The sequence below is a fragment of the Nylanderia fulva genome, unplaced genomic scaffold (assembly GCF_048542155.1).
Source record: "Nylanderia fulva isolate GAGA-0341 unplaced genomic scaffold, ASM4854215v1 Scaffold2, whole genome shotgun sequence".
Lineage (NCBI taxonomy): Eukaryota > Metazoa > Arthropoda > Insecta > Hymenoptera > Formicidae > Nylanderia > Nylanderia fulva.
In genome coordinates, this window is record NW_028190263.1 from 3,264,177 (window position 1) to 3,289,285 (window position 25,109).

Genomic DNA, 25,109 nt, shown 5'->3' on the forward strand with positions numbered 1-25,109 from the left:
ATAAAGTTATAAAAGCTTTTCTCTTTTTCTTTTTCCATATCGGTTAACGTTTAATGAACAGTATGTATCTTCGAAAGTAAGTTACGTTCAAATTTACACGCAAAATAAATTTGTTGCTATTACTAAATAAAAATATATCAAGAACAATATTATCAAGTACTCTAAGATTGATTACGATCCTTTATCTTTCAACCTCCCTCTGCGATATTTCAGACTCTGCAAGGAGCATCATTATTTGCTGTCTCCAGATAAAAAAGATATTCCTTAAGTACAATGTGTTCTCTGGAGACACAAGAAAGAATGTTCCAAAAAATGAGGAAGAGAAAAGAAGAATATAGATCGTTATTAGTATCACAATTTATGAAGGGTTGATACTATTAGATAATCAAAAAAAAATTGCATATTCCATTTTATTGATTTAATTTATATTTATTATAGATATTTCTAAAATATTTATTTTATATTTAACTTTAAGTGAAATATCTCTTTTATATTTTGAATAAAAAAAGATAAGATTATTATTTCTATAAAATTGTTTAAGAGTTTATTTTATATGAAATAGTACAACTCTTACCAAAATTAGAAATTATTAGATTTGAAATTGGATATGAAAAATATATATGATTCTTTCTCCGCAATAACTAAAATCAGAGTACATCTAAGCGAATACAAAAAATAATTATTAAATAAAGAGAATAATTTCTAACGTTATATATATATATCTGTATATGCGCGTAATAAAACGAACAGAAGATTACAGACCTCGATATATTTAGGATGCTTGATCATCCCTCGTCCTCCCTCTCCCTGATCGCTTTATCCAGTCGATCGTTGAGCGATTCGCTGCCTTCTGGCGACGATGATGGTGCGATCTCGTCCTGGTTGACCTCGGTTGGGAATCTCTAATCCATGATTCCGCCTCGTTAACGATGAGAGAAAGAGAGATAGGCGAACGTCGACTCCGAGTTCGATCTGCAACGCTCATCGTTGGGGCCCTCATGCGACACACGACGCGTTTTCCCGGATGGCCCCACGGAAACCGGACACACAATGGGTCCACTTCCGTTGCGCGCAAGGCCAGCGAGAAATCGGACGTGGGGGCCCCTCCTAGCGTTATTCCTCTACGGGCCCCCTACGGTCTATACACGCGGAGGCCATTCATCGGGACGATTTGCTCTTTCGCTGTTCTCTCTCCGCTCTTCCCAGGTATATGTGTGCACAGGTGTCTGCCCATTATTTCCACGCTTCCCGCCGATTTTGACCGTCAGTTTGATTACGGGTGCCACTCGCACCGCACGCGTGATATCGGCGTACACTCGCACGCCTCTCTTTCGCGCGATCGGCGAACAGGACGAGGAAACACATTCGCGACGATTTCTCTTCGCTATCCCCTTTCTTTCCAGCAGAGCCCACAATCACGGGGTGGAAAAAAGGGTTGCAGGAAAAAAAAACGGACAACTGTCCAGGGGAGAGCTATTCGTCTCGGGTGAGATATATATTTTTTCCTTCTTTGATTGATGAACTTTGCTTCTCCACGTAATTGAGAATCTCTGTAAAGATATAGAATTATATTACGCGAATGTCAATCGTGATTGCTCATTTTTAACTTTTGCAGTTTTTTCTTTAAGAAATTACTGTAAAAATTGAATCACGTGCTCATATAAGAGTTTATTTTTCCCGTTTGTAACTTTTGTTATTATTTCTTCTCTGAAAATATAATGTATAAAAGTTAATTGATACAGTTGATTAATTAATAAAATATTCGTTTTAAAAAATGTAAAACTTTGAAATATATTTTCATAATAAATTTTAAAATTAAATTTCTAGCAAACACGTAATGATTAATTCTCATTAATGCACGGTAATGAAAAAGCATTTTTAAACAGCATCGTACAATTGCGTATATAAGCAACAACAGAATAATTTCTTGTGTGTGCGCGCGATTACGGCTTGTAACCTTAATCAATTATTCTAATGATGCATTACGTGGTAATTAATGCGCTGTACGCGTTTGTTTGTGTGCTATAATTATAATAATTCTCAGAAGAATTCTTACGCAATCGCGTATGATGTAGTGCGCTAAGGATTTTCCTCGATTTTTTACGTAGTCACGCAATCATGTTTTATGATAATTTTCAATGCCACTAGTAATTCTCGCGAAAATACCACCCGCGAAGCCTCAAACGTTTGTACAATTTTGTCCCACGTTTTCGCGTCGCGCTCAAATTTAATTCAGCGGAATTAGCGTTGCCAGATAATAATTTGTCGTTGCGTGCGAACGTTCCATTAACATCAACGTCACACAACAATGACCGAATTCATTCCCGGTTCGACACGAGTACGCACGTAACAATGCCATCCGCGTGCCAACAGAGTTCAAAGTACCACGACAATAGAGCTTTGATGGTGGAAATACATAATAAAAGCTGCTACAGAAAGTAATCTTCTAAAAGGTCGCAATTGTAAAATAAATCAATCATTTTTTTAAACTGATTCTTGTTCATTTGGGAAACAAAATATTTCTAAATTATCGGCAGGTAAGTTTCTGCGATTAATAAATTCTATCCTAAAAGATTTCTATTATCGTACTAGATGAGATTTATATATAATAGTACACGGAGAGAATTTTCTCTTAGAATTTACCCTGAAAATCATGGTAATCGTGGGACAATATGGAAGAATTTTATGAGTTTCTCTGGATTAATATTTACCACAATAAAAATATAAAATATATTCGATTAATTTTACTATGTACATATTAATATTTTTATTGTGGTAAATATTAATCAGAGAAATTCTTTTATAAAATTTTTTCAATACCATATTGTATCCCACGATTATCATGATTTTCAGGGTAAATTCTAAGAGAAAATTATCTCTAAAAAAACATCTATGCAAGATATTTACATGAAAAATATCAAACATTAAAAAATATTAAAATATTAAAAATATTAAACATTAAAATTATTTATATTACGTGATATATAAATATTTATATTTATATTTATATTACGCGAATCACTCTCTATATAATTTAACATTTAATTTCATCGTTAACGTCTCCTTCCTTGTGGTATTAACAATCTCGCGATTTTTATTGGCGGATAATTCACTCGTATGTAATGACACATTTAATTATTCTTAATCCGAATAATTTCCCCAAACGATTTGCATACGACGAGCAGCGTGTAATAAATCCAGTGAGGGCAATTACAGAAATGTAATTTCGCACGACGCGTAACATTTCGCGAATTATAACGAACGAGCGCCATAATTTTCCCTCGCGACCGATGATATTAACATGAGAATAAGCTTTTATATATGCGTTGTCGGTGACAGACGCAATTACCGGGGCGATAAACCGTAACGCGATTAATAAGCAGTGTCGTGGCGCAGGTCGACAACGATAGGACACAATCGGTGAACAAGCCACGGTCATACAATAATTGGCATTCATCACGAAACTGAAAATACACGTTCATCAACGAGCAAACATAAATTACCCCGTTAATAAAATCCTCTTTACGTTTATCGATATTATAAACATCCCATCATGGCATCGCACAACCACCATTCGATTGCGTGGTTTTTAAGCGGAAATTATAGACCGATAGAACAATAAATTAATATTTAATCAAATTGAATACTTAAAACGTCGCTAGTGGTATTTAAAATAGAAACGATATATTTAATTCGACCCAAACTAGCCAAGACATTTTTATTTTATTTCCACCAATTGTGGAAATTAAATAAAAATTTCTTGGCTAGTTTGGGTCGAATTAAATATATCGTTCCTATAATAAATTAATATTTAGACGAATTAACGTTCATACGTATATTATCTTTTATAGAAACTTATATTGTCTACTATAAAATAGTATATTTATATGCTACAACTTCCACACGTTTAGTCGAGTTAAATTAAATATTTTTTGCAGTTTTGATTTCTATCTCATGGCATTAATTATTCACGTATAGCCACACCTCAACAAACCTCCATTAAATATTATTATTTAATTTGAAAGAATTAATAAAATAGGTACAAAGGAAAAAGTACCGCGACGAAAAATGTCGCTATTTTTTTGTAATAATAAAAGATTCAAAGACGCAAAATTATTTGTTAAAAGCTATTACACAATATTGCGTCTTTCTCGTCGTTGATGGTGAAATGATTGGGCGCGTAAAGATAACGCTGTTCAATTCTTCCGTTTCCGATGATTGAACCCGCGCTTTTTTTACATCAGTCACGATAACCGGACAGATAATGGCAACTAGCTAATAATGTAATGCCTGAAAGTTGGAACCACGCTTCGTTGACCTTACAGGCGTGTGCGCTGGTCCTTTAGCAGTCGCGTATATACGAGTGTACGAGGGTGCGAGCAATGTGTGGAAATGTTCAGGGTGAGCGCTCGTCAGGAATCTCATACACTTCGTATAGTACACGCTGTCCCCGCGTATCTCGAACACATAGAAATGTCCGCTGGTCAGAATAAATTATTCTCGCGCGTAACTTTATCTTTATTTCCATTTTTCACGTGTGTCGTATTTTTTTCATACGAGGAACAAAAACTGGACATGCGTTTATTGTACCTTTCCTCTGGGGAAATTCCGAGAAAATATTTTAACGATTTCGAAACAGTTGCGAGAATTATTCTATGAATTTTTTTATACATTCTATGCTTTCTAACATAACAATAGAAAACCATATTCAACCAATATTTATTTTAATGTTCACAAAGAAATTTGCTTTATCTTTAGAGAAAGATTACGTTTTTTTAATTATCGTAAAAATGATTTAATTTGTTTATACATTTAATTTAAATATTAATAGGAAAAGCAAAATAAAATCTAAAATTATATGTATATACAATTGCATATATTAAATTATATGCAATTCATTTATCTCGATTTGAACTCTATAGTGCAACCTAAACTATAATTGGTTTCTTTTAATTAAATATGCAAAAAGAAATTTGCATGTATATTGTATGTTTTTTCAGAACTTTTATGTTTTCTCCTTAGCACGTAAAACATCGATATCTTCTCTTTAACATTTATCTCATACGAAAAGGAAAATACAGATAGAAAAGTATTCTTGTGAGAGACTATCCTGTAAATAATTCTGAGATCTGTTAAATTTTTAAATTTCAATACAAAACTATCTTTTAGAAGAACATTTCTCTCTTCTGACATAAATTAAATTTCTCCCTTATTTTCAAAGCGAGAAGTACATTCTCGTCTGTTTCTCAATTTCTACTCTTTGTGAAATTTCACAGAAAATACAAAATATAATTCAATATTATTTTAATAATTCGCACTTAATAATAAATGTTAGAACAAAAACGAAATTAAAATTAGCAAAAATTAACATTATAATAACATCCATCTAAAGTAAAGAATTTTTGTTCTCTTTTATGTCAATTTTATGTCAAAATTTAATGGTGTATTTCAGATTTAAGTAACGATTGGCATGTATACGATATAGTAATCGTTACATTTAAATATCACAATGTGGAGAACTCACCGATCAATTTGCATGCTGCCAATCTGGGTGTTCATTGTATTGAATTTGTTGATCAATGGTAAGTTTTCGACAATTTGAAAATTTTCCGCCACTTTTTTTCCAATTGAAATCGGATAGAGATGCTGTAAACATACATTACATATCGATTTCAATATGTTTCATTTTTCAAAAAAAAATCAGAAAAAGAAAAGATCTCTCTTATATTTGATTAATAAAAAAAATTTAGAATTATGTAAAAATATTTGATGTGCTTGAAACATATTATTAAAATACATGAAGTAATGACTGAAATGATAACATCTATTGTTAAAAATCGAAATAAATTGTTATAAAGTGCCTCCTTATTCGGCATGAGACTCGAATTGTAAAAATGCGCATTACTGTTTGGAATTCACATGTAGTTGAATATTTTAGCAAACGAGCAAAGTCGCGGAAAATAAGTAGAACGATGTCACGTACTTGCGACATTGTTGGCATTGTGTCGCTATCCGTGCCACTTATAGCGTGAAAAAATATCGCGTTGATAAAAATCGAAGCACGCTCGTTGTCCGACTAGAGGAAGTAGCCTGAATTTTATGTAGAAAGGAAATAATAATTCGCGCTTTTTTTATACGAAGTATGTAAAATCAGAAACGAGATCTGTCGCTCGATGACCAACAAACAAGCGTTAACGAGAAAACTATTATAGTTTCAGCGCAAACAACCTGCAATGGTGGTTTAGGTAGAGTCGTCTATGAGAGACTTCCGGATCAACAACTTCAGGGCTTCGACGACGATGTAGTAAGATCGTATTTTGAAAATTCATATTCCCTTTTCAACCATTGCGCTATTTAAGTACAATAAATATTTTCAAATATATTCATAAGTAGAAAATTATCTGCAATATTATAATGTTATCTGCGCAGTTTATCGCGTAAAAGTTTAATCGAATAAGATTACGTATTTTAATTTCATCGTTACAATGTCTTGCAATGTTGTCGCGAATTATCTGCAATATTATAATGTTATCTGCGCAGTTTATCGCGTAAAAGTTTAATTGAATAAGATCACGTATTTTAATTTCATCGTTGCAATGTCTTACAATGTTGTCGCGTAAAAAAAGTTACTGCGTATTCGACGTTGAAAAATTCTTTTTACGACAGGTGCGAGACTCGGCGCCTCCGTTTAGGGTTCTGGAAAAGTGTCAAGAGCTCTGTCTGCGCGATAGAACGGCAACGAACAACTTAGTCCGCGCGTGTACGAGCTTTGACTTTCAACCTGGCAGTAGAATTGCGTCCTTTAGCGGCGCGGCCGAGTACGAGGAGAGTACTTGTTATTTAACGAGGGAACAAGCACAGCCGGAGGGCATCGGAAATCTCATGCTCGTACCAAACAGCGTGCATTTTACCGAAGTGTGCCTGGCGTGTAAGTTTTCGATTAAAAAAGAAAATATCGCATTAATTAATTGACATACCAGCCGAAATAAGAAATTTACAAACTTATGAATTTTACGGATTTGCTCGTCTCCGAGAAACTCTAAAATATAAAATAGAATTTGCAAGTGAATAATTTTTCATGAAAAATGTCTAAACTCATTCTTATTTGCGTATCTAATATTTAAAAATTTTTTATAATTTTGAATTATTTCTACTTATTTTTTAAAAGTTGAAGTTTTGATTCTCAGCTGATAGAATAGAAAGGGAATGTCCAAACCGGCATTATGTATTTGAGAGGCATCCGAGGAAGAAGCTGAAGTTACCTCTAACGGACATCAAAGAAGTCAGTGCTGCGAATAGAACCGATTGTGAAGATAGGTATAAATACACGTAGAGATTTTAAAAATTAATGATTGTTTCACGAGACTGTTCAATTTAATATTCTGTTTAGATGTCTTAATGAGTTCAGTTTTGTCTGCCGATCAGCGACGTACGACACTGCCTTGAGAAGCTGTTCTCTCAGTCGTTTTACACGAAGAACTCATCCCGAATTACTCGAGGATGATCCAAATTCTGATTATCTTGAAAATACTTGTCTTAATGGTAAGTTAACAACATTTTTATGTGTGAAAATATTTATAATATATAAATTCTTTCAAAATTTCATGTGTGTAAGAAATTTTCTTGTAATGATTAAAAATATAACATAAGAACAGAACACATAAATATTATTAAAAACCGTTAAATGCATTTTAATTAATATGTCAATATTACACAATTAAACAATATTACAAATAATATTTTATTGTATATCCAAATAAAATTTTAACTTTGATTAGCCGAGCGACGATGTGATGGTCTCGCTGTATTTGTCAAAGAAGAAAATAAACGTTTACGCGGTCCATTTGAGGTGGATATTTACACAAACCTCACTTTGGACGAGTGTCAAGCACTATGTCTTAGGGCGGAGAAATATTTCTGTCGCAGCGTTGAGTTCGACGAGCAAACTCGTCAATGTGTTATATCTGAGGAAGATTCAGTTTCGCAAAAGGATGATATTGGAATTAGTAGTAGCCCCAGTCATCACTTTTACGACCTCGTCTGCTTAGATAATCGTGAGTATATGCAAAATTTTAAATTTATTATTTATTATTTAATATTAGTTTGTTTTATTTGTTCCTGTTTTTGCATGCGACAATTTACATTATACAATTTTCGGTAAATGTTATATAACAAATAAAATTAGAATAATTATGTTAAATAGAGTATTATTTAATAAAATACAAAAAATAACTTTTATGTTTAAAAAAAAATTAATCTTTTATTAAGTTATTTATTTTCTCTTATTAAATTTACCACCACAAAATATTTTAATTTGCTAAATCTTACTAATCGCTAAATTTGTTGTAATTTTATACATTTTACTAACTCGGTTCTGGTGTAAATAAATAATTTAATACAGATTTTATTAAATGCATACCCATACAGCACACAAGTTTGCAGCAATATTGCAATGTTATAGCAATATTGCAACAACAACATTGCAATATTGCAATGTTGTTGCAATATTGCTGCAAATTTGTGTGCTGTATGGGTAATTCTAGTAAAATTGTATAATACACAAATTAATCATGCAAAGTTAACGAATTAGAAAGATTTCTACATGCCTCGTACTATAAAACAGGGTATAAGATGAAATAATAATGGTTCATTGGTGATTCACAATTCGTTATCAATGCCCACTTACGAAACGTAGATCCGTCCGTAGCACGCGGTTCGGAATACCCGGACAGCAGCTCGACGTCGCACCTCTTCGCCGACGGTCGACGTCCAGACACGGCCTTCCAACGTTATCGGAACTCGCGTCTGAGCGGTGAGTTCCATTCGGAGATCACTGGACGCAGTCTCAGCGAGTGTCTTGACGAGTGTCTCCGGCAAACGAGCTTCCAATGCCGCAGCGCCGTCTACTCCGAGCATTATCACACCTGTCGATTGAGCAGATTCAATCAGCGAGACGGCCACAGGATTATCTACGATGCTGATTACGACTATTACGAGAATCTCATGCGTGAGTATCGATCCACCTGTTCATCAATTGCCAGAGAAACGTCAAAGCATAAACAGAGTTTCTGTGAATATTCTATATTTCTCGTAATAATCTTTTTTGACATCGCAGTTTAAATTTCATCATAATTTAAACTTTTTAATAATAAAAAGAATACATTAATATAAGTAAAAATAATAAAGAATAATTATATATACTTGACTTTTTGCACTTACCTGCAAAAAATTTGAGATTAGCGTCATTCATCCTTGACGTACGATTACGTCGGTCGATAGATTGATCTATATCACTGCACAATCGCGCACTCTATTTCTTGTGAATTTCTTGGTTTCGTCGTGAAACTTTATGTCGTGCTTTCAATGTTTAATATAATGATAACTATGCAACAGATCAATATCTAGATGGAGATCGCGATGGTCCTGGATACAGACCGGATCCTCTGGGACAGGACACAAACTTTGGACGACCCTCTTTAGGAAGGCCGGGTTAGAACCATTTTATTAATTCAACATGTCAGGCGTCAACTCAATGTTCTGTAAAGTTCCACAATTATTTGTAGAATTGCTGAAATACGTAAATTATTTTAACGAGATGAGAAATCTCGAGCATAATATGTCTGTTAGACGTAATTGTAAACATCATCTGCCAGAATTATCTTGTGAAACCAATGTAAATTTGCTCGAATATTGAAGCTATTTCAAACAGAACTCAAGCTGTATATTTAGCGCCAAATGTGATTAATCAATTTAAAGTTTTATTTTTCTACTATAACAATTCAATCTTAACATAAAATAAAACAGCCGTATTTTTAACAATGTTTATAATTTTTCATTACTTATCTATTCATTATAAAAAGTTTCTATTATTTAAAGGTATAAAATATTTATATATAAATAGTTATAATATAAGATTTCGATAAAATATTGTTTCTATTTCTATCTCTCATTACTATAAATATTACATAAATATTATTTTTAGGATACCCGGATGATTATGATAAAGGATATTCCAGCAGCGCCAAACCAGATCGTTATCCCGATCGCTATCCAGATCGTATTCCAGATCGTTATCCAGATCGATACCCAGATCGTTATCCTGATCGCTATCCAGATCGTTATCCCGATCGTCGTCCTTTAGATGACAGGTATCCAGATAACAGGTATCCAGGACAGTATCCTTCGGGCGATTCGGACAATTATCCAGACCGGTATCCTTACAGTGATCGATATCCCGATAGATATCCAGCTTCCGCTGGAGATCGTTATCCCACAGGAGATCGTTATCCCGCAGGAGATCGTTATCCCGCAGGAGATCGTTATCCCGCAGGAGATCGTTATCCCGCAGGAGATCGTTATCCCGCAGGAGATCGTTATCCTACAGGAGATCGTTATCCCGCAGGAGATCGTTATCCCGCAGGAGATCGTTATCCTACAGGAGATCGTTATCCCACAGGAGATCGTTATCCTACAGGAGATCGTTATCCTTCGTCTGATCGTTATCCCGTTGGAGATCGTTATCCAATTTCAGATCGATATCCAATTTCCGATCGATATCCCATTAGAGGAGGAGATCGTCAACCTATCGGCAGTGATAAATATCCTATGCCCGAGTCCGGAACAGACAGATATCCTGCCACTGGCCGATATCCTGTAATACATGGTGTTCGATATCCGTCAACTCCAAGTCGATATCCTGTCGACGTCAGCGATCGATACCCGAATATGATTGACCGATATCCTTTCTCAGAAGATCCATTAGATCGATATCCTACAGCAGTAGGCGGCGATCGAATTCCGAACGATCGATATCCAGCCACTGGCAGATATCCTGACAAAGATCCTTATGCCAATCGGTGAGTTAAAAAATTATAAACGCATTTTATATATAATTATATATATAATTATATATATTAAAATTTCACATATATATTAATGTTTTGTAATTATTATTTTTAGACAATTCAGTTTATAATTTTAAAACAACAAAAGATTGACAATTTGAATCGATAAACAGCAGGTATCCGCCGTCAGGACACGGAATGTATTCGCACGGATTCGTCGATGATGTTCGCGGACCTCAAAGCCATGGTAACGAGCCACGACCTCATTATCCCGGTGGTCCTTACGGTTCGGTGCGACCAGTTGGAGGATACGGGAGCGGTAGCGATGGCGGAATCGTGGGTGGCGGGTACATAGGCGAAGGTGGTGTCTACAACCCTCGTCCGTTTGGTACCGCCGGCGGGCCCATCATAGGCAGACCTCCGTTAATATCTAGATGCGACGAGCAAGATAATTTTAGACAAGTCGGACCTCATACGAGAGTGCGAAAGCCATTTGTCAGACGTTATACCACTGCCTCGTCTTTAGCTCAGTGCGAGAGAGAATGTGCCGATGCTAGAGACTTCGTTTGCAGGTAATGATAGTGATTAAACTTGTAGAAATAATAGGCGAAAATTAGAGGGTATTTTATATTGATATTTATGCATCGAATGAGTTCTTGAATTCTCGAATATGTCACTTGAACGATTTTTTTATATAAAATCGGGGATAAAACCATCGATCCTACACAAAAATAATCAATTCTGTAAAAGAAAGGATATTTTACAAAAGTGATGTAAGATAGAACGGGGAGACGTAAAATTTCGATGGTTAATTCACAAAGATGCTCCCGATGTCAAGGGAGCTTGAGATTGAATTAGGAATGATCCAGCAGCGTTTGTTTGCGCAATCGATTGAACAATGCTCGCAAATTCCCGACGTCATTTGCAGATCCTTCAATTACCGGCCCTACGCCGCGCCTTACGGAGCCGAGAGGGACAATTGCGAGCTCAGCGACAGGGATTCCAGGGACATGGACATGGGTAACCCAGTTTATTACGACACCGGTTCTGATTACGACTTCTACGAGAGGAACAACGGTCGCCAAGGCGCGGACGGGGAATGTTTGGACGGTAAGCGCCAAGTCCGTCCATAAGGCGCTGATTACAAGCAAACAAGGAAAACGCGCTCGAAATCAGGATCAAATTTTTCTGAATATTCGTGCTCGAGAGATCAAAAAATGTCACATTTAGATTTATCCTTTCGTAAAATTTTTATCGAACTTTTAGTAAAAAATAATGATTTATCCTGGTTTCGACGAGATTTACTCCATATAAAATAAATTATTTTTTAATCATAAAATTGCACATTAATAATTATACTTATTGTATGAATATACAATACATTGCACATTAATAATTACTTATTGTATGAATATACAATACATTGCACTAATGTATCGCACATTACTTCACTTTTTACGAAATAAATCTAATGCTGTTTTTTTTATTTACTTCTTTTCCTTCAATAAATAACTCGTCGCATGTGTGCAACTAATTGCGGTATCTTTATGTCAGTGCAAGTGCTAAAACTCGTTGTGACGCACTTTTACGACTATCCTTCCCGATATAATCTGATAACTGTTTAATAACACTAAACAATAATTAACTACGTATTTAACATTGATCTAATTCATCAAATTTTATGTCTCTTGTGTATTTACGAGTTCGCAGATTTCATCCTCTCCCTTTGTCTTCTAATATTCCTTTACTAATGTCAATTTCGGTTTAATTAACTTCGGTTTAATTAACATTGTGCTCTCCTCCTGGAACGATTTTCCGGAAACTACTCTCGCGTCAATGAATTGCACTTTGTTACGGTTCTAGTGAGTCAAGTCTGTAGTGAGGATGGGATGGAGTTTACTCTGAGGACGCCGGAGGGTTTCATTGGGCGAATTTACACGTACGGATACTATGATCGGTGCTTCTTCCGCGGAAACGGCGGGACCGTGAACGTGCTTCGTATCAGCGGACCACAGGGATACCCTGAGTGCGGCACGCAGAGAGTAAGAGTGGCAATTTCCGCTTAACAACTTGATCCACAAGTAATCTCCGATTTAATTTGGGTTAAAAACTTTTGCCCTGTACACGTCATTCGAAGGAACTTCAAACTTCTCACTTCAAATTCCTCGATGTCTGAAATTACTTTATGTAGTTTCAGGTATCGTTGACTCTTCTAATTGACATTTGAATACACAGGGTGTCCCAGACTTACTGTACCACACGTTTATGAGAGACTCTTGAGGCGATTTGAAGACGACTTTTCCTCAGCGAAAAGGTCCAGGCATCAATAATTTTCGAGTTATAAACGATTGAAAATAAAAGCTTTTTGTAAACTAAGCCTTATGAAAATAAATTATTAACAAAACTAGATTTTTTAGTTAATTTCAGGTAAAGTTTACTTTAATAGAATTTTAATTTAAGGCTTAGTTAAAAAGATACATGATTTCAAAAATTGGGAATATTAAAAAAAATTATGACTTTTCTCGACATTTTCGTTGAGAAAAAATAGTCTTCAAATAATCTTAGGAGTCTCTCATAAACGGATGGCACGGTAAGATTGGGATACCCTGTATACTATAAGTATCCTATATCTTATATCTTGTATCTTGTAACAAAAGTTTTTTCTCAAATTTTTTAACTAATAAGTATACTTATTTTTCGGTGGCATTTAAAAGAAATTGTTTTAATGTTTTGGTTGTAATTATGAACGCGATAAACACTTTAAGAGAGACACGAATGCTTGCAGTACGGCGATACGATGACAAACATCGTGGTGGTGCAATTTTCGGACTATGTGCAAACCGGACGAGATAAGCGATTCAACCTGACGTGCCTGTTTCGGGGACCTGGCGAGGCTGTCGTCACGTCCGGCTACATCGGTGCCGGGTATGCCAGGTCATATCGATCGAGAGGTCGTGTCTTGCACCGAGATCTTTAACGCGTTAAAATGCCGTAGCGTATTTTCCGGTGATGTACATTGAATCTCAATGAGTTTATATCGAGAAATATTTTTGAACAGGATTAATATTTTTCATTTTACGCGCGCACTCATACAATTTTGCCAAATTGTATTTTTTATGCAAGATTATTCTGTGACAAAATAACTTTTCAAATCAAAGATTTCTTTGTCTTTATAACATTAAACAAATGTCACGGCATAGTAGCACGGAAAAAATTAGCTAAATTAGCTAATCGTAGTTAAATTTTAACTGTCCTTATATTACAATCTGAAATTTATTAGCATGCCTAAATTTTAGCTATGATAACTAATATTTGTAGCTATAATTTAAACGAAAAATTCTATACACAAAAAGGTTGTTAACTTAACTAAATATCGTTCAACCGTTTATTATTATTTTATTAATCAAATTGACAACTTTTTTCTCAGTATAGCTAAAAAAATATTAACTATCATAATTAAAATTTAGGTATAATAACTAAAATTAATTTACAATATAGGGGCTAAAATTAGCTATACTAGCAAATTTTTTTCGTGTGCAAAATTATTCTAGACTCTTCTTGTTTACTAATTTTTTATGTTAATATAAATAAATCTATATTTAAGCGGATTATTGCGAGTGGAGTAAAACGCTCCATCTTTGGTGCAAGCATATTGAAAATATTGGTGCAAGCACGTTCGTGTAATTTCCTTTCTCACACGTATAGTGCGAAATATCTCTTAATGCATGTTCTACTTTCTTTGTACATATACAATATATTACCTACTTTTATATTATGTTATGTACAAATCTTCTACACTAACTGTTGTTTGTTGAACAAAATAATTATAATTTGTTGATTATTACACAAACTTTTGTTTTTTATAAAACTGAACTAAGTTTCACTTTTTCTCTCTCCACATACTTTTCTACATATTATTTAATAACTCCTAATTTCACTAATGGAGGACTCGTACATGCGCTGTGTAGATCAGGGTCTCCCATCCCCATCGAATATCTCCCAGCGGAAAATACCCTGAGTTCCAAAGTACGTTTGATGATTCTCTACCAGGGTAGACCTACGACTACTATCGCTGTTGGTGACCCTTTGACTTTCAGACTCGAAGCTCAGGACGGGTAATTTTTGTTTATTTCGTTATAATTATGTGCAAGAAAATCGAGATAGAACAAATAATTATATATCATCAAAGTTAAATTAAATTTTAAGAAAAATAAAGGTAATAGAAAATCGCGATATGTCTCATCGCATTCGTACCGCGTTGTTTGATTCATCGATTTTGAAATTAATTTTTATATATATATATAATTTAAAATTTTCTCAAAACGTTATAATTATCATGTTCGGGTTTTAATAATTATTTTTTTTTCATAGATACAATTACGTAACAGATATATTCGCTACCAATGTTATTGCAAGAGATCCCTACTCTGGTAGAAGCGTTCAACTGATAGACAGATACGGGTAAGAAAGATCAAATCTCTTAAAAAAGTTCCTAAATAAAATATTTCCCACAAAGAACAAGAAATATAAAAAACATTATAATATATAAAAAATACTGTCATATAATAGTAGATATCCATTTCACTGGAATCAGTGCATTATTTTGGCTTATTCGAATATTCAGAGTTTCATAACTACATAAATGGCACTAAATAAATTAAATGATCCCCGAGGAAATTTCGCGTAATTCCAACGGAAATTTGTGCAGCTGTCCCGTGGACAACTACGTGTTTCCGGGATTGGATCGCCTTCGTGACGGCGACAGCCTCGAGGCCCGCTTTAACGCCTTCAAAATACCCGAATCAAATTTCCTGGTGTTCGAGGCGAATGTGCGAACGTGCCGTGACGGCTGCCAACCGGCGTATTGTTCCGGTGGCACCGGTAGAAGCGAACCGTCCTTCGGTAGACGGCGAAGGGACGTAAATAATGATACGGTAGCGGATGAAGACGAAATGTCGCCGATAATCGTGACGGACGACGACGCCGAGAACGCATCGACGACGAACTTCAACGTAACCGGCATCGCAGATGACGAGCCCGAGACTGGGGAAAACGAGGAGGAGGAAGAGCACGTCAGAGAAATGATAGAGGTATCCAGATAGATCATTTTTCATTTCGCACTCCGGAAGAAATGAGAGGAGATACACCGTTTCCCTTCTACGATCAATAACGCTAACGTATATTTCGATATAGGTTCTCGATTCGCGAATGGACATCGAAGATGAAATGGTCGTGGAAAGACAAACCAAAATCCCGGAAAATATTTGTATAACTCAAAACGAATATTATGGATTAGTTACAGCAGTGGGAATCCTCGTCGTTCTCTTGGCCTCCGTCGTTCTTTTATCTATGCTCGTTTACAGGTAAAAATAATTACATGTTACTTTTAAGAATTCGTTTCGCATTAACATATATTGTTATTTAAAGGGATGATTTATATGATAAAACTGTAAAAACAAAGCTTCTTGAATTTTTATCTTTTCTATCTATTAAGCAAATTTTAAGTGACTCGTCATTTCAGAAAATACGTTTATTCCGTGATCATGAAAAATCGTAGACTCGACAAGACCTGCAATCGTAGCAGCCATTCCGATGAACCGTACAGCAGCCGAGTCAACAACTTTTCTTTCATGAGGGCAGGACTTCAAAAACCATTTCAGGCCTCGTAAGTGATTATAGCATTTTTAAATATTAAAAATATAATAAATATATTTACTATTTTATTATTATAGATTTTTGACCTATAATTCTAAAATTTTAATTTGTATTATATTTCTATTGTATTTGTGTATAGAGAATTGTATAGAATTTTGTAATATAAACGACCGTTTAATTAAATTTAATTAGATCGATCTCGAGATCAATGAGCAACGCTATCGGCCAACGTTTCGCTTCATCATCTACCGCTCTGGAAGGTGCTGTGGGATTGTCTACTGGACGACGTAGCGGTTTTGATCCGAGTGAACCGATTTACACTGATCCCTCGCTCTTTGAGGTCACTCATTGCTCGAATACCACGAAATCAGGCCTCAACGATAACTTTCATCTTATGTAGAACAAGTATTTGCGAAGAGCGATTTTAAAATTGCATACATATCACTCAAAAAAAATTTGTTAACTTGACTAAACTTTTCAATTAAATATTATTTGGATAATTGGAACATATAAAAACATTTAAATTAAATATTACATATTAAATCTAACAAAATGTATATCTGACTTAAATATTATTATATGTTCAATTAATAAAATAATAATTTAGTTGAAAGGTTTAGTCAAGTTAACAATTTTTTTTCAGTGTATATATGAGACGAATGATTCTTGCTCTATATTTATTTACTTTAACAGCGTATACGAAAACGACTAACGAATCCGCGATAATTGATTATTCATTATGACCTATTCTGCCGCTAGTCAATAATACACTGCCAATCTCTCTTACTGCTGACAATTATCAAGCATTTGTCTCGATAATCCTTCAAATGTAGTCCAATTCCAAATATAGTCTAGATTGATTTCATTGTTTCATCAGATAGAATCCATATATAAAATATTAACACTAGTAATTGCAAAGATGTTAAAAATATTACTTTACAAAGATATTTCTTAAAAATGCTTCAAAAATATCGTGTATCACTTATGGCATTCTAAAATGACTGCAAAATAGCCCATCATAATATAGCCATTTAAGTTTGAAACAATTAAGAATATCTTAAGACGCGCACGCAAAAAGAAGTAGTACATTTAATTCTGCGGTAATATATAATAAAACGATCAATTCATTAAGAATGGAATGTAAAAAGTATCTTGAAAAATCAGTATTTTGTCCTTCATAGTTGTATCTCTTTCATATTTAAAAGAAAAATATGATAGAATTCTCTACGCGTACTTTTTTATTCAAAATAACTTGAATATAATATACTGAAACATAAATATCAAATAATATTTAACTTTTTTACTTTTCGGATTTTTGCTAATTCTTTATCTATCTTCATGGAAAGTCGTGATTTTTCAATGATCACAAATCAAATAATATCTTATAATAATTATTATTTACTACTAGCGAGCAAAATGATCAGAAAATTTGTATTTATTATAATTATATTTTAATTATAATATATAATTATATTTTAATTGCATTTATAAGAAGTAAATCCGTATTACATATAGAGACACAACTACGTTTAATTCTTACATTATCGATCCTTCTTGCTTCTGAGTACCAACATCAGGATCGCTAATAACAAAAATAAAGAAAAAATAATCAACTTACGTATTCTATGTTGCGAAATGTTGCGTCCAACAAAAGTGGTCCTTTTTTCAATCTTTTTAAATTTCCTCTTCCTTTCTGTCCAGTTTGTAAGTAAACAGCAGCATTCTAAGTCTGGCTTCTTCCTTGCGATAATGAGCCTCCTCCAATTTGATTTTCGCCTCCTCCTTCAACATAGCGGCAATATCGACCTTTAATTGCGCCTCTGAGAGCGCAAGCACATGTAATTCTTCTTCTCGTTGCGCCGATTTCCTCTTACGATTCTGCTCCTGCATAACGATGGGTGAGACTAAAGTTTGCGAAGTAGTCAGTCTTTTTGCGTGACTCTTTTCAACGCCATCCTCCGTTAATTGATCGACTGCAGGCGAATCGGCGTTTCTTTCCACAAATTTGTCATAATAATCACCCATCGGATCGTGGAGCGATGCAACGGCGTCAAATTTGTTCTCATTGGCAACAGTTTGTCTGAATGTATCGCCACCTACGTAAAATCAAATGTAATAAGCAAATCTTCTTTTTATGTGTTATTAAATAATTTTACATATTAATATATGCAAGAAAAAAGTTACATTTTATTTACCTAAGTCTCTGCAATTATCCTTATCTTTCCATGAGCAACTTAGATTTTGAGGTCTGGCAGTGCAAACGCTTTGCAATGTAAATGGCTCCGAATCTTTCGGCTCGAATACTACGTTCGGTGGTAATCCCACAGTTCCAGTGGATGTTGGCGCTTCCGATGTATTTTGGCCGCAAGTTACACCCTCCCAGCATTGGTTCTTTGTCAGTTTTTCATCTTTTATCGATTGATAAACCGCTTTCGTACTATCACTAAAAAATCAGAAACTTATTAGCATTCTTTTTTTGCTTTTTTTACTTTATATTAATTTTTTATAAAAATTTATGAGTGTTATATAGCGTTTTATAATCTATTATAATATAGAATGTTACAGAAAAATAAAATGTTAAATAATAGAAATGTAAAATTATATATATTATAATTAATAATTATAAACAAAAAAGGGCTATAAGAGCTATTAAACATAATACAGTTGTCAGATAATATTATAATTAATATAATTATATATTATAATATGTTATTAAATATATGTATATTATAATTATATATTATAATATGTAATACTCTAATAATTATAATAAATATACTAAGTGTATCTTTGGCAAAAAAAAAAAGATTTCTCTCAAATCAAAATTTTATTCGATATACCCCTTTTCCGTAATATATTCTCTAATTGTCAATATTAAAAATATTTCTATAAATAAATCCCAAAGTAGAAAATTTCATTAAATTTTATTATATTTTAACTTTGTAATTAAATTTCAGATTTGAATTAATTCGGCTCTGTCGAATATTTGCTTTGTTTTACTTAAAGTTATAATTACCGAGATTTCTTCTCCTCGCGATTGCGCTTGCACGTCTTCATGTTCTCCCAGCAACGTCTGAGCTGTATCGCGGAACGCGCACCCTGCGTCCCGACTATCCAGTTATACTCCTCGGCGATTTGCGACCACGCAGACTTCCGTTTACATATGGAGATCGGATCCGACTTCCTGTTCTCGATGATCTCGTGCTTATTTATTAACGATATCAGAATTTTCCGCTCCTCGAAGCTGTACGTCTTGCGGGTGCCCTTGAAAGACGCGGATGCCATTTTATCACAGGATGAAACATGAGCGTTCGACTGTTTCGCTCTTGAGAAGGTCCCTTTTAAACCTAATTCAAATTGGCTTTTATTAATCCAACTTGCAATGTGCAATATACATATAGTATTTACTTTTATTGCTATATTTATTTAAACTTATTTTACATTTTTTAATAAATCATTAAATCAAAAAGAGAGATGAAAGAAGGAAGAGAGAGAGAGAGAGAGAGAGAGATATGAGAGAAAGAGAGAGAACTTATATATAAATCATATCAGTTTCACAAGTAAAAAATAATATATTACAAAAAGAGATATAAAAAATATACAAAATCTTTTCAACAAAATCAAATTAATAAATGCAGTATGAATCATTATTATTGAGTTTGCATACTAAATATATAATTATATCATTCTCACCCCCTTCCGCCCCCCCCCCCCCCCCATCCCCGACCTCTCGGACAATAATACATTTTCGAATTAAAATTATTATTTTTCTCACATCATTTAAATAATATATTACACGATTATTCTTACCAGAATATATTGAAGACGAGATTCAAAGATGAAACTGAAGATGTATTGATTATTAAAAAAAAAAAAAAAAAAAAAACGGAAAGAGAAATACAATTCAACATACCTCTGCGATATCACTCTCATCTTCGGGGAGTTTCAAACGTTTAACTGATACAAGAGCCATAGAATATTTTATAGACATAGAGTAGACTCTCCACTTGACACTTCATCGACTCGTGCGGTCGACCAATCAGGGGCAATGCTTTCTTCGTTCTGATTGGTCAATCGATAAAATCCCTAGAAAATGAACCGCTTGGATGCACTCTATACTTCAACTATTTCGTCAAAATTTGATAACGAGAGCGCGCTCTATATTACTATTCTTTTAATGGTTGCGAGACGGGAAGACGTCGGCCATTTTTGTCGAGTGTTTTCTTTCGCGTTAAATCAAGATGAAGTAAGTTAAGATTATTTATGTGTTAAATATGTAATCCAATATTTTCGATGTAATCTCGTTGTACTCTCAACGAAAACGTGGCGCATCGCGTTAACGTAATGTCTGTAATTAACGTACCTTCAATATTTACAGGATCGGTCTTTGTGCGTATAGCGGATACAAAATATATCCGGGCCATGGCAAAACCATGGACAAAGTTGACGGAAAGGTGAGAACACAGCTGGAACAATAATAAGATCGTTTTATTAATTATAGCTAAGTTTGATTATCGCGACACATTTTTGCAAGAAAATATAATTTGTCCCACATGTCAGTACACATGTCAAACATAACCTTCGGGGTTTTTTTCTCCAGACCTTCACTTTTCTCAACTCGAAATGCGAGTCTGCACATTTGATGAGACGTAATCCTAGGAAAGTGACGTGGACCGTCTTATACAGGTATAAATATTTCTTGCTTCATTACAAGCGTAATTTTTCATTCTTGTTAAATTAAATATTTATTATTATTTAATATTTATTTATATTATTTTTTCAGACGTAAACACAAGAAGGGACAGGAAGAGGAACAAACCAAGAAGAGGACAAGACGCGCTCAAAAGTTCCAGCGTGCTATTGTAGGTGCATCTCTTACGGATATCTTGGCGAAACGTAACATGAAACCAGAAATTCGCAAAGCGCAGAGAGAACAAGCAATTAAGTATGTATCTTCCTAATTGTATCTATTTAATTAGTATTAAAAAACTCAGTTCCATAAAAATTATTTAAAAATTACAAAATATTAAATGTTAACAGATTTCACTTGGTGATGAATTATTTGCATAACAGACATCTGTTCCTCTGATAAAGCTTTATGTGTTATATCAGATTTCAGTTAGTCTAAGAATAATAAAAGTGGACTGCTTCACCCAGGACTGTATTTTTTATTACATTGTCTGGTTTTTGCGGGTTCATATAAGATAGGTTCAATTCATATTATGTAATATTTTGTAATTATAATAATATTGATTTTTTCAGGGCTGCAAAGGAACAGAAGAGAGCAGCAAAGGCGACGAAGAAGGCTGTTGCTCCTCCGAAAGCAAAACAAGTGGCTAAACAAAAAGTAGCCAAGGTGACGCAAAAAGCCGCACCTCGCGTCGGAGGAAAACGTTAAACTGTAACTATATTTAAATAAAGTAAAATAATTCAATTTTCTATTTAATTTTTTTTTTATATAATATAGAATAAAATTTAGTAAATGATTAAATTTCAAGACAAGTATGTGTAAAATGACAAATAGAGTTTATTACAATTGCACATGAATAATTCGTAATCAATTTCTATTATAAAGATAATATTTTTCTTCTAGTAAAAAATTATTTTATTCTAGAATTGATATATGTAAAACAAAAAATATTTTTTTCGTAAAGAAAAAAATATTTAACATCAATTGTATGAAAGCTATTTAATAAGTATCTTTTTACTGTTCGGTCTTGTTTAACTCTTTCTTGAGTATAGATAATTTTGTCAAAGCAGTATCGCGCCACGCTCGTCGTTCTTGTAATTTATCCAGCGGACACATCTCATTTAATTCATTGCTAATTTTTTCTGCCATTTCACCAACAAATTTGGGCACTGGTCCAAAGGTCATGCTCACATCATAGATTGATTTGTTATACGTTTCACAATACTTTTTCATTCCTATAAAATAATATATTATTTACAACATGAATTGCGCGAAAGAAAAACTATTTTATTCGTTTAGTATCGTTGTTATTATTTTATTCGTTTCTTTTTATAGTATATGCAAGGAACTTAAAAAGCTTTTTTTTGCATCTGGACGTTTAACTTCCTTACCTTCGGCATTCAAATGCGCGGCCTCGAAAGCACCGAGAAAAGCATAACGCATTCCAAGACCTTCGCTCATCACTGCATCAACATCCTTTGCACTTAACACTCCATCAGCCACCAATCTCCAAGCTTCGTTTAAGATCGCATATCTGTTGGTATGATTTTTTTAGGTATCAAATATTAAATGATAATCATTGTCTAAATATGTTTTTGTGTGAACAACAATATCCGATACGTACTGTATTCTATTGAGTGCGAAACCATCAATTTCCTTCCCAAAAACAACAGGTTTTTGACCAATTTCGATCATTATGGCTTTTGTTTTCTCTGGAATGTCAGGACGTGTCCATGGGGCTGGTACTACCTCCACGAGAGGCACATAATAAGGAGGATTTACCTACAATTTTTTTATATAACAATCATCTAAAATACAATAACTTAGACTTCCAACATAAATAACAACTTATACATAATTCTTTGTCTGACATCTTTTATGACTTATTTAACCACATTAATTTATTTTTTCTAATATATTTAAAAAAATTAAATTATTTGTTTAGCAAAAATAAATGCTTGTAATTTGTATCGGAATTTATGTGTGACTTAATCTTTTTTTATAAATCTTATATTTTATAACTAAATATGATATTTTTAAACATTATTTGATTGATTAAATTTATGTAATATAGAGATTTACTAAAGCGACTCGATATATTTGCTACAAATAGTATGAAAATACGTACAGGGTGGGAAACTATGATTTGCTCACGATGTTTCAGCTTCTCGCTGAAAAGAGATGGACGAAACGTAGATGTTGAAGAGGATATGATCACTTTGTCATCGACAACCTTGTCGATATCATTGTAAAGTTTCAATTTTAACGGAAGATTTTCTGGCACACATTCCTGGATCAATTTTGCACCTTTCACAGTCTCCGCCAAATTGGAAGAGCCTACAAAGAAATTGATTAAATTTTCCGAACTATCCTACTACATCAATGACGCGAACTGTTTTAAATCTTTTATGAAATCATTGTAATCATGCGACAAGAACGATGACTGTGATAGGAAACGTGATCAGATAGAAACTGGACCTTTTATTAGTTGAAATTGTTGATTCGCCGTCAATGTACCACGAAGAAGACCGTCAGTTTCAAGACGTTTCAACTGTTGATGGATATCTTCCAACGCGTTCTTAACTTGATCTTGGACAATGTCGTAAATAGTAACTTGATATCCTACGCCGGCATAAAGCATCGCCCAACTCCGTCCGATTAAACCACTGAAATATTCAGATAAAGGTAATTGATTAGTTTCACGAAGATATTTTAATATTCAGTTTCAATTATATATTTTACACTTTATGTTATTGGTCAATCCCGGGGATGTTCGGGGGGCATCCGAACATCCTCAGGATATCCTCTGGATAGTCTTTAGGATGTGTTGTGCTGTGTAGGGATACTTTACTTAATATTTATCTTTGTTATGAAAAAATGAATCTATTATAAAAATCGTAACATAATATGTAATCACAAGAGAATTACGTCATTCTATCATATGCAATTGTAAAAATTGTTGTTTTCATCGTGCATATTATCTTATCTTTGAACGAGTATAGCTTTACTAAAGAGTGGAATTATTTGAAAATCACGTCAACATTCTTCTCGTAAAAGACCGTAATTTAACGATTTGAAAAAAAACCGATAACACGATGTCATAATTGATTAAGAAAATAATGTTATAGGTAATTAATGCTGTGAAATAATAATTTACTATCTTTATCGAATGTGCTAAGAATAATTATAAGTATATAACTAAAGTAAAAAAAATAGAAAATTTATTTTTTAAATCTTTTTAAATTATTAATGTTTATTCATCTATTTATTTTATTTGTTTAATAACTCGTTACTTACATTATAAATGATTAAAAAAAACAATGGTCGTTAAAGTAATATGTTTTTGTATCTTCAATCATCATTTTTCAATCGTCATTTTTCATAAATACTTTATTATAACGATCTGTGTCATCAACTGTTTTGGTCATTATGTATATTGAAATAATTATATAAAGACAAACTATATGAACATATTAAGTAAATTAAAACGATAATTTAAAGAGTAAGTCAGCTTTCTATTCTTGAAAACTAATGTAAGTTTCTAAGAACTGTATCATATTATTTTAAGATCATAAGCTTAGCAGCAATATATAACACAATTTAAAAGTTGGAAAACTAATTAGTGATTACACAATAGTTATGATTATAATCAAAAACAGAAACGGTCTTATTTGCTCAATTGGTGTAGTAGTTATGCTAATTAGTACAATCGATTATTTTACCTGCCAATTATCCCAATCTTTTCGTTTTTAGTCGACATTGCTACCAAATGAGTGTTGATCAGATGGGTCTTGGTGAAATTGAACGTTTCAAGAATGGGGTCGACGAAGGTGTAGATACATATATACATTCACACTATCAATCCCCTCCTGCATATTGTAATGATAATAAGAATACAGCAGATTATACTGAAAGTGCTA

The 25,109-nt window shown here is 33.6% G+C and overlaps 4 protein-coding genes across 7 annotated transcripts; 2 read left to right on the top strand and 2 right to left on the bottom strand.

Moving 5' to 3' along the window:
- Nucleotides 1–1,255: 1,255 nt before the first annotated feature.
- On the top strand, nucleotides 1,256–18,112 carry nompA (no mechanoreceptor potential A). Its single transcript, XM_085481961.1, has 20 exons — nucleotides 1,256–1,486; nucleotides 5,453–5,582; nucleotides 6,213–6,304; nucleotides 6,667–6,928; nucleotides 7,188–7,317; nucleotides 7,391–7,542; nucleotides 7,779–8,054; nucleotides 8,696–9,007; nucleotides 9,394–9,489; nucleotides 9,983–10,856; nucleotides 11,018–11,416; nucleotides 11,773–11,954; nucleotides 12,708–12,886; nucleotides 13,630–13,778; nucleotides 14,813–14,959; nucleotides 15,216–15,305; nucleotides 15,553–15,934; nucleotides 16,038–16,207; nucleotides 16,366–16,509; nucleotides 16,692–18,112. The coding sequence occupies exons 2-20, from the start codon at nucleotides 5,510–5,512 to the stop codon at nucleotides 16,897–16,899; spliced, it is 4,317 nt and encodes a 1,438-aa protein (XP_085338087.1). The 5' UTR covers nucleotides 1,256–1,486; nucleotides 5,453–5,509; the 3' UTR covers nucleotides 16,900–18,112.
- LOC114945329 (uncharacterized) lies at nucleotides 11,009–20,449 on the bottom strand. Of its 2 annotated transcripts, XR_003822374.1 has the most exons (5): nucleotides 20,413–20,449; nucleotides 19,516–19,846; nucleotides 18,695–18,942; nucleotides 18,118–18,595; nucleotides 11,009–11,274 (listed from the first exon to the last, which is right to left on the bottom strand). XR_003822374.1 is itself a non-coding variant. In XM_029321487.1 (4 exons), the coding sequence occupies exons 2-4, from the start codon at nucleotides 19,782–19,784 to the stop codon at nucleotides 18,174–18,176; spliced, it is 939 nt and encodes a 312-aa protein (XP_029177320.1). In that variant the 5' UTR covers nucleotides 19,785–19,846; nucleotides 20,413–20,449; the 3' UTR covers nucleotides 17,991–18,173. The 2 variants fall into 2 exon arrangements, 1 of the variants encoding a protein (XP_029177320.1); XM_029321487.1 differs by lacking the exon at nucleotides 11,009–11,274 and having other exon boundaries at nucleotides 17,991–18,595.
- Nucleotides 20,450–20,661: 212 nt separating this feature from the next.
- Nucleotides 20,662–23,482, top strand: RpL24 (ribosomal protein L24). Of its 2 annotated transcripts, XM_029321307.2 has the most exons (6): nucleotides 20,662–20,745; nucleotides 20,878–20,953; nucleotides 21,100–21,185; nucleotides 21,283–21,444; nucleotides 21,762–21,900; nucleotides 22,525–23,482. In XM_029321307.2, the coding sequence occupies exons 1-5, from the start codon at nucleotides 20,741–20,743 to the stop codon at nucleotides 21,895–21,897; spliced, it is 465 nt and encodes a 154-aa protein (XP_029177140.2). In that variant the 5' UTR covers nucleotides 20,662–20,740; the 3' UTR covers nucleotides 21,898–21,900; nucleotides 22,525–23,482. The 2 variants fall into 2 exon arrangements, with proteins under 2 accessions (XP_029177140.2, XP_029177139.2); XM_029321306.2 differs by lacking the exon at nucleotides 22,525–23,482 and having other exon boundaries at nucleotides 21,762–21,933.
- Had1 (beta Hydroxy acid dehydrogenase 1) lies at nucleotides 22,009–25,053 on the bottom strand. 2 transcript variants are annotated; one of them, XM_029321304.2, is made up of 6 exons: nucleotides 24,912–25,053; nucleotides 23,668–23,855; nucleotides 23,318–23,526; nucleotides 22,814–22,971; nucleotides 22,581–22,723; nucleotides 22,009–22,424 (listed from the first exon to the last, which is right to left on the bottom strand). In XM_029321304.2, exons 1-6 carry the CDS (start codon nucleotides 25,037–25,039, stop codon nucleotides 22,204–22,206), a joined length of 1,047 nt encoding a protein of 348 aa, XP_029177137.1. In that variant the 5' UTR covers nucleotides 25,040–25,053; the 3' UTR covers nucleotides 22,009–22,203. The 2 variants fall into 2 exon arrangements, with proteins under 2 accessions (XP_029177137.1, XP_029177138.1); XM_029321305.2 differs by lacking the exon at nucleotides 24,912–25,053 and adding an exon at nucleotides 23,932–24,035.
- Nucleotides 25,054–25,109: the final 56 nt, after the last annotated feature.

Excerpts from the sequence above, each read along its gene's own strand:
- Had1 (XM_029321304.2), bottom strand. The coding sequence starts at position 25,039 with ATGTATATATGTATCTACACCTTCGTCGACCCCATTCTTGAAACGTTC. Across the intron at positions 23,856-24,911 it reads AAGATTGGGATAATTGGCAG|TGGTTTAATCGGACGGAGTT; the intron begins GTAAAATAATCG and ends TGAATATTTCAG. Across the intron at positions 23,527-23,667 it reads ACAATTTCAACTAATAAAAG|GCTCTTCCAATTTGGCGGAG; the intron begins GTCCAGTTTCTA and ends ATTTCTTTGTAG.
- LOC114945329 (XM_029321487.1), bottom strand. The coding sequence starts at position 19,784 with ATGGCATCCGCGTCTTTCAAGGGCACCCGCAAGACGTACAGCTTCGAG. Across the intron at positions 18,943-19,515 it reads CGCGAGGAGAAGAAATCTCG|TGATAGTACGAAAGCGGTTT; the intron begins GTAATTATAACT and ends CTGATTTTTTAG. Across the intron at positions 18,596-18,694 it reads GGATAATTGCAGAGACTTAG|GTGGCGATACATTCAGACAA; the intron begins GTAAATAAAATG and ends GATTTTACGTAG.
- nompA (XM_085481961.1), top strand. The coding sequence starts at position 5,510 with ATGTGGAGAACTCACCGATCAATTTGCATGCTGCCAATCTGGGTGTTC. Across the intron at positions 11,955-12,707 it reads GGACGGGGAATGTTTGGACG|TGAGTCAAGTCTGTAGTGAG; the intron begins GTAAGCGCCAAG and ends TTACGGTTCTAG. Across the intron at positions 14,960-15,215 it reads AGACTCGAAGCTCAGGACGG|ATACAATTACGTAACAGATA; the intron begins GTAATTTTTGTT and ends TTTTTTTCATAG.
- RpL24 (XM_029321307.2), top strand. Across the intron at positions 20,954-21,099 it reads TGGACAAAGTTGACGGAAAG|ACCTTCACTTTTCTCAACTC; the intron begins GTGAGAACACAG and ends TTTTTTCTCCAG. Across the intron at positions 21,186-21,282 it reads ACGTGGACCGTCTTATACAG|ACGTAAACACAAGAAGGGAC; the intron begins GTATAAATATTT and ends TTATTTTTTCAG.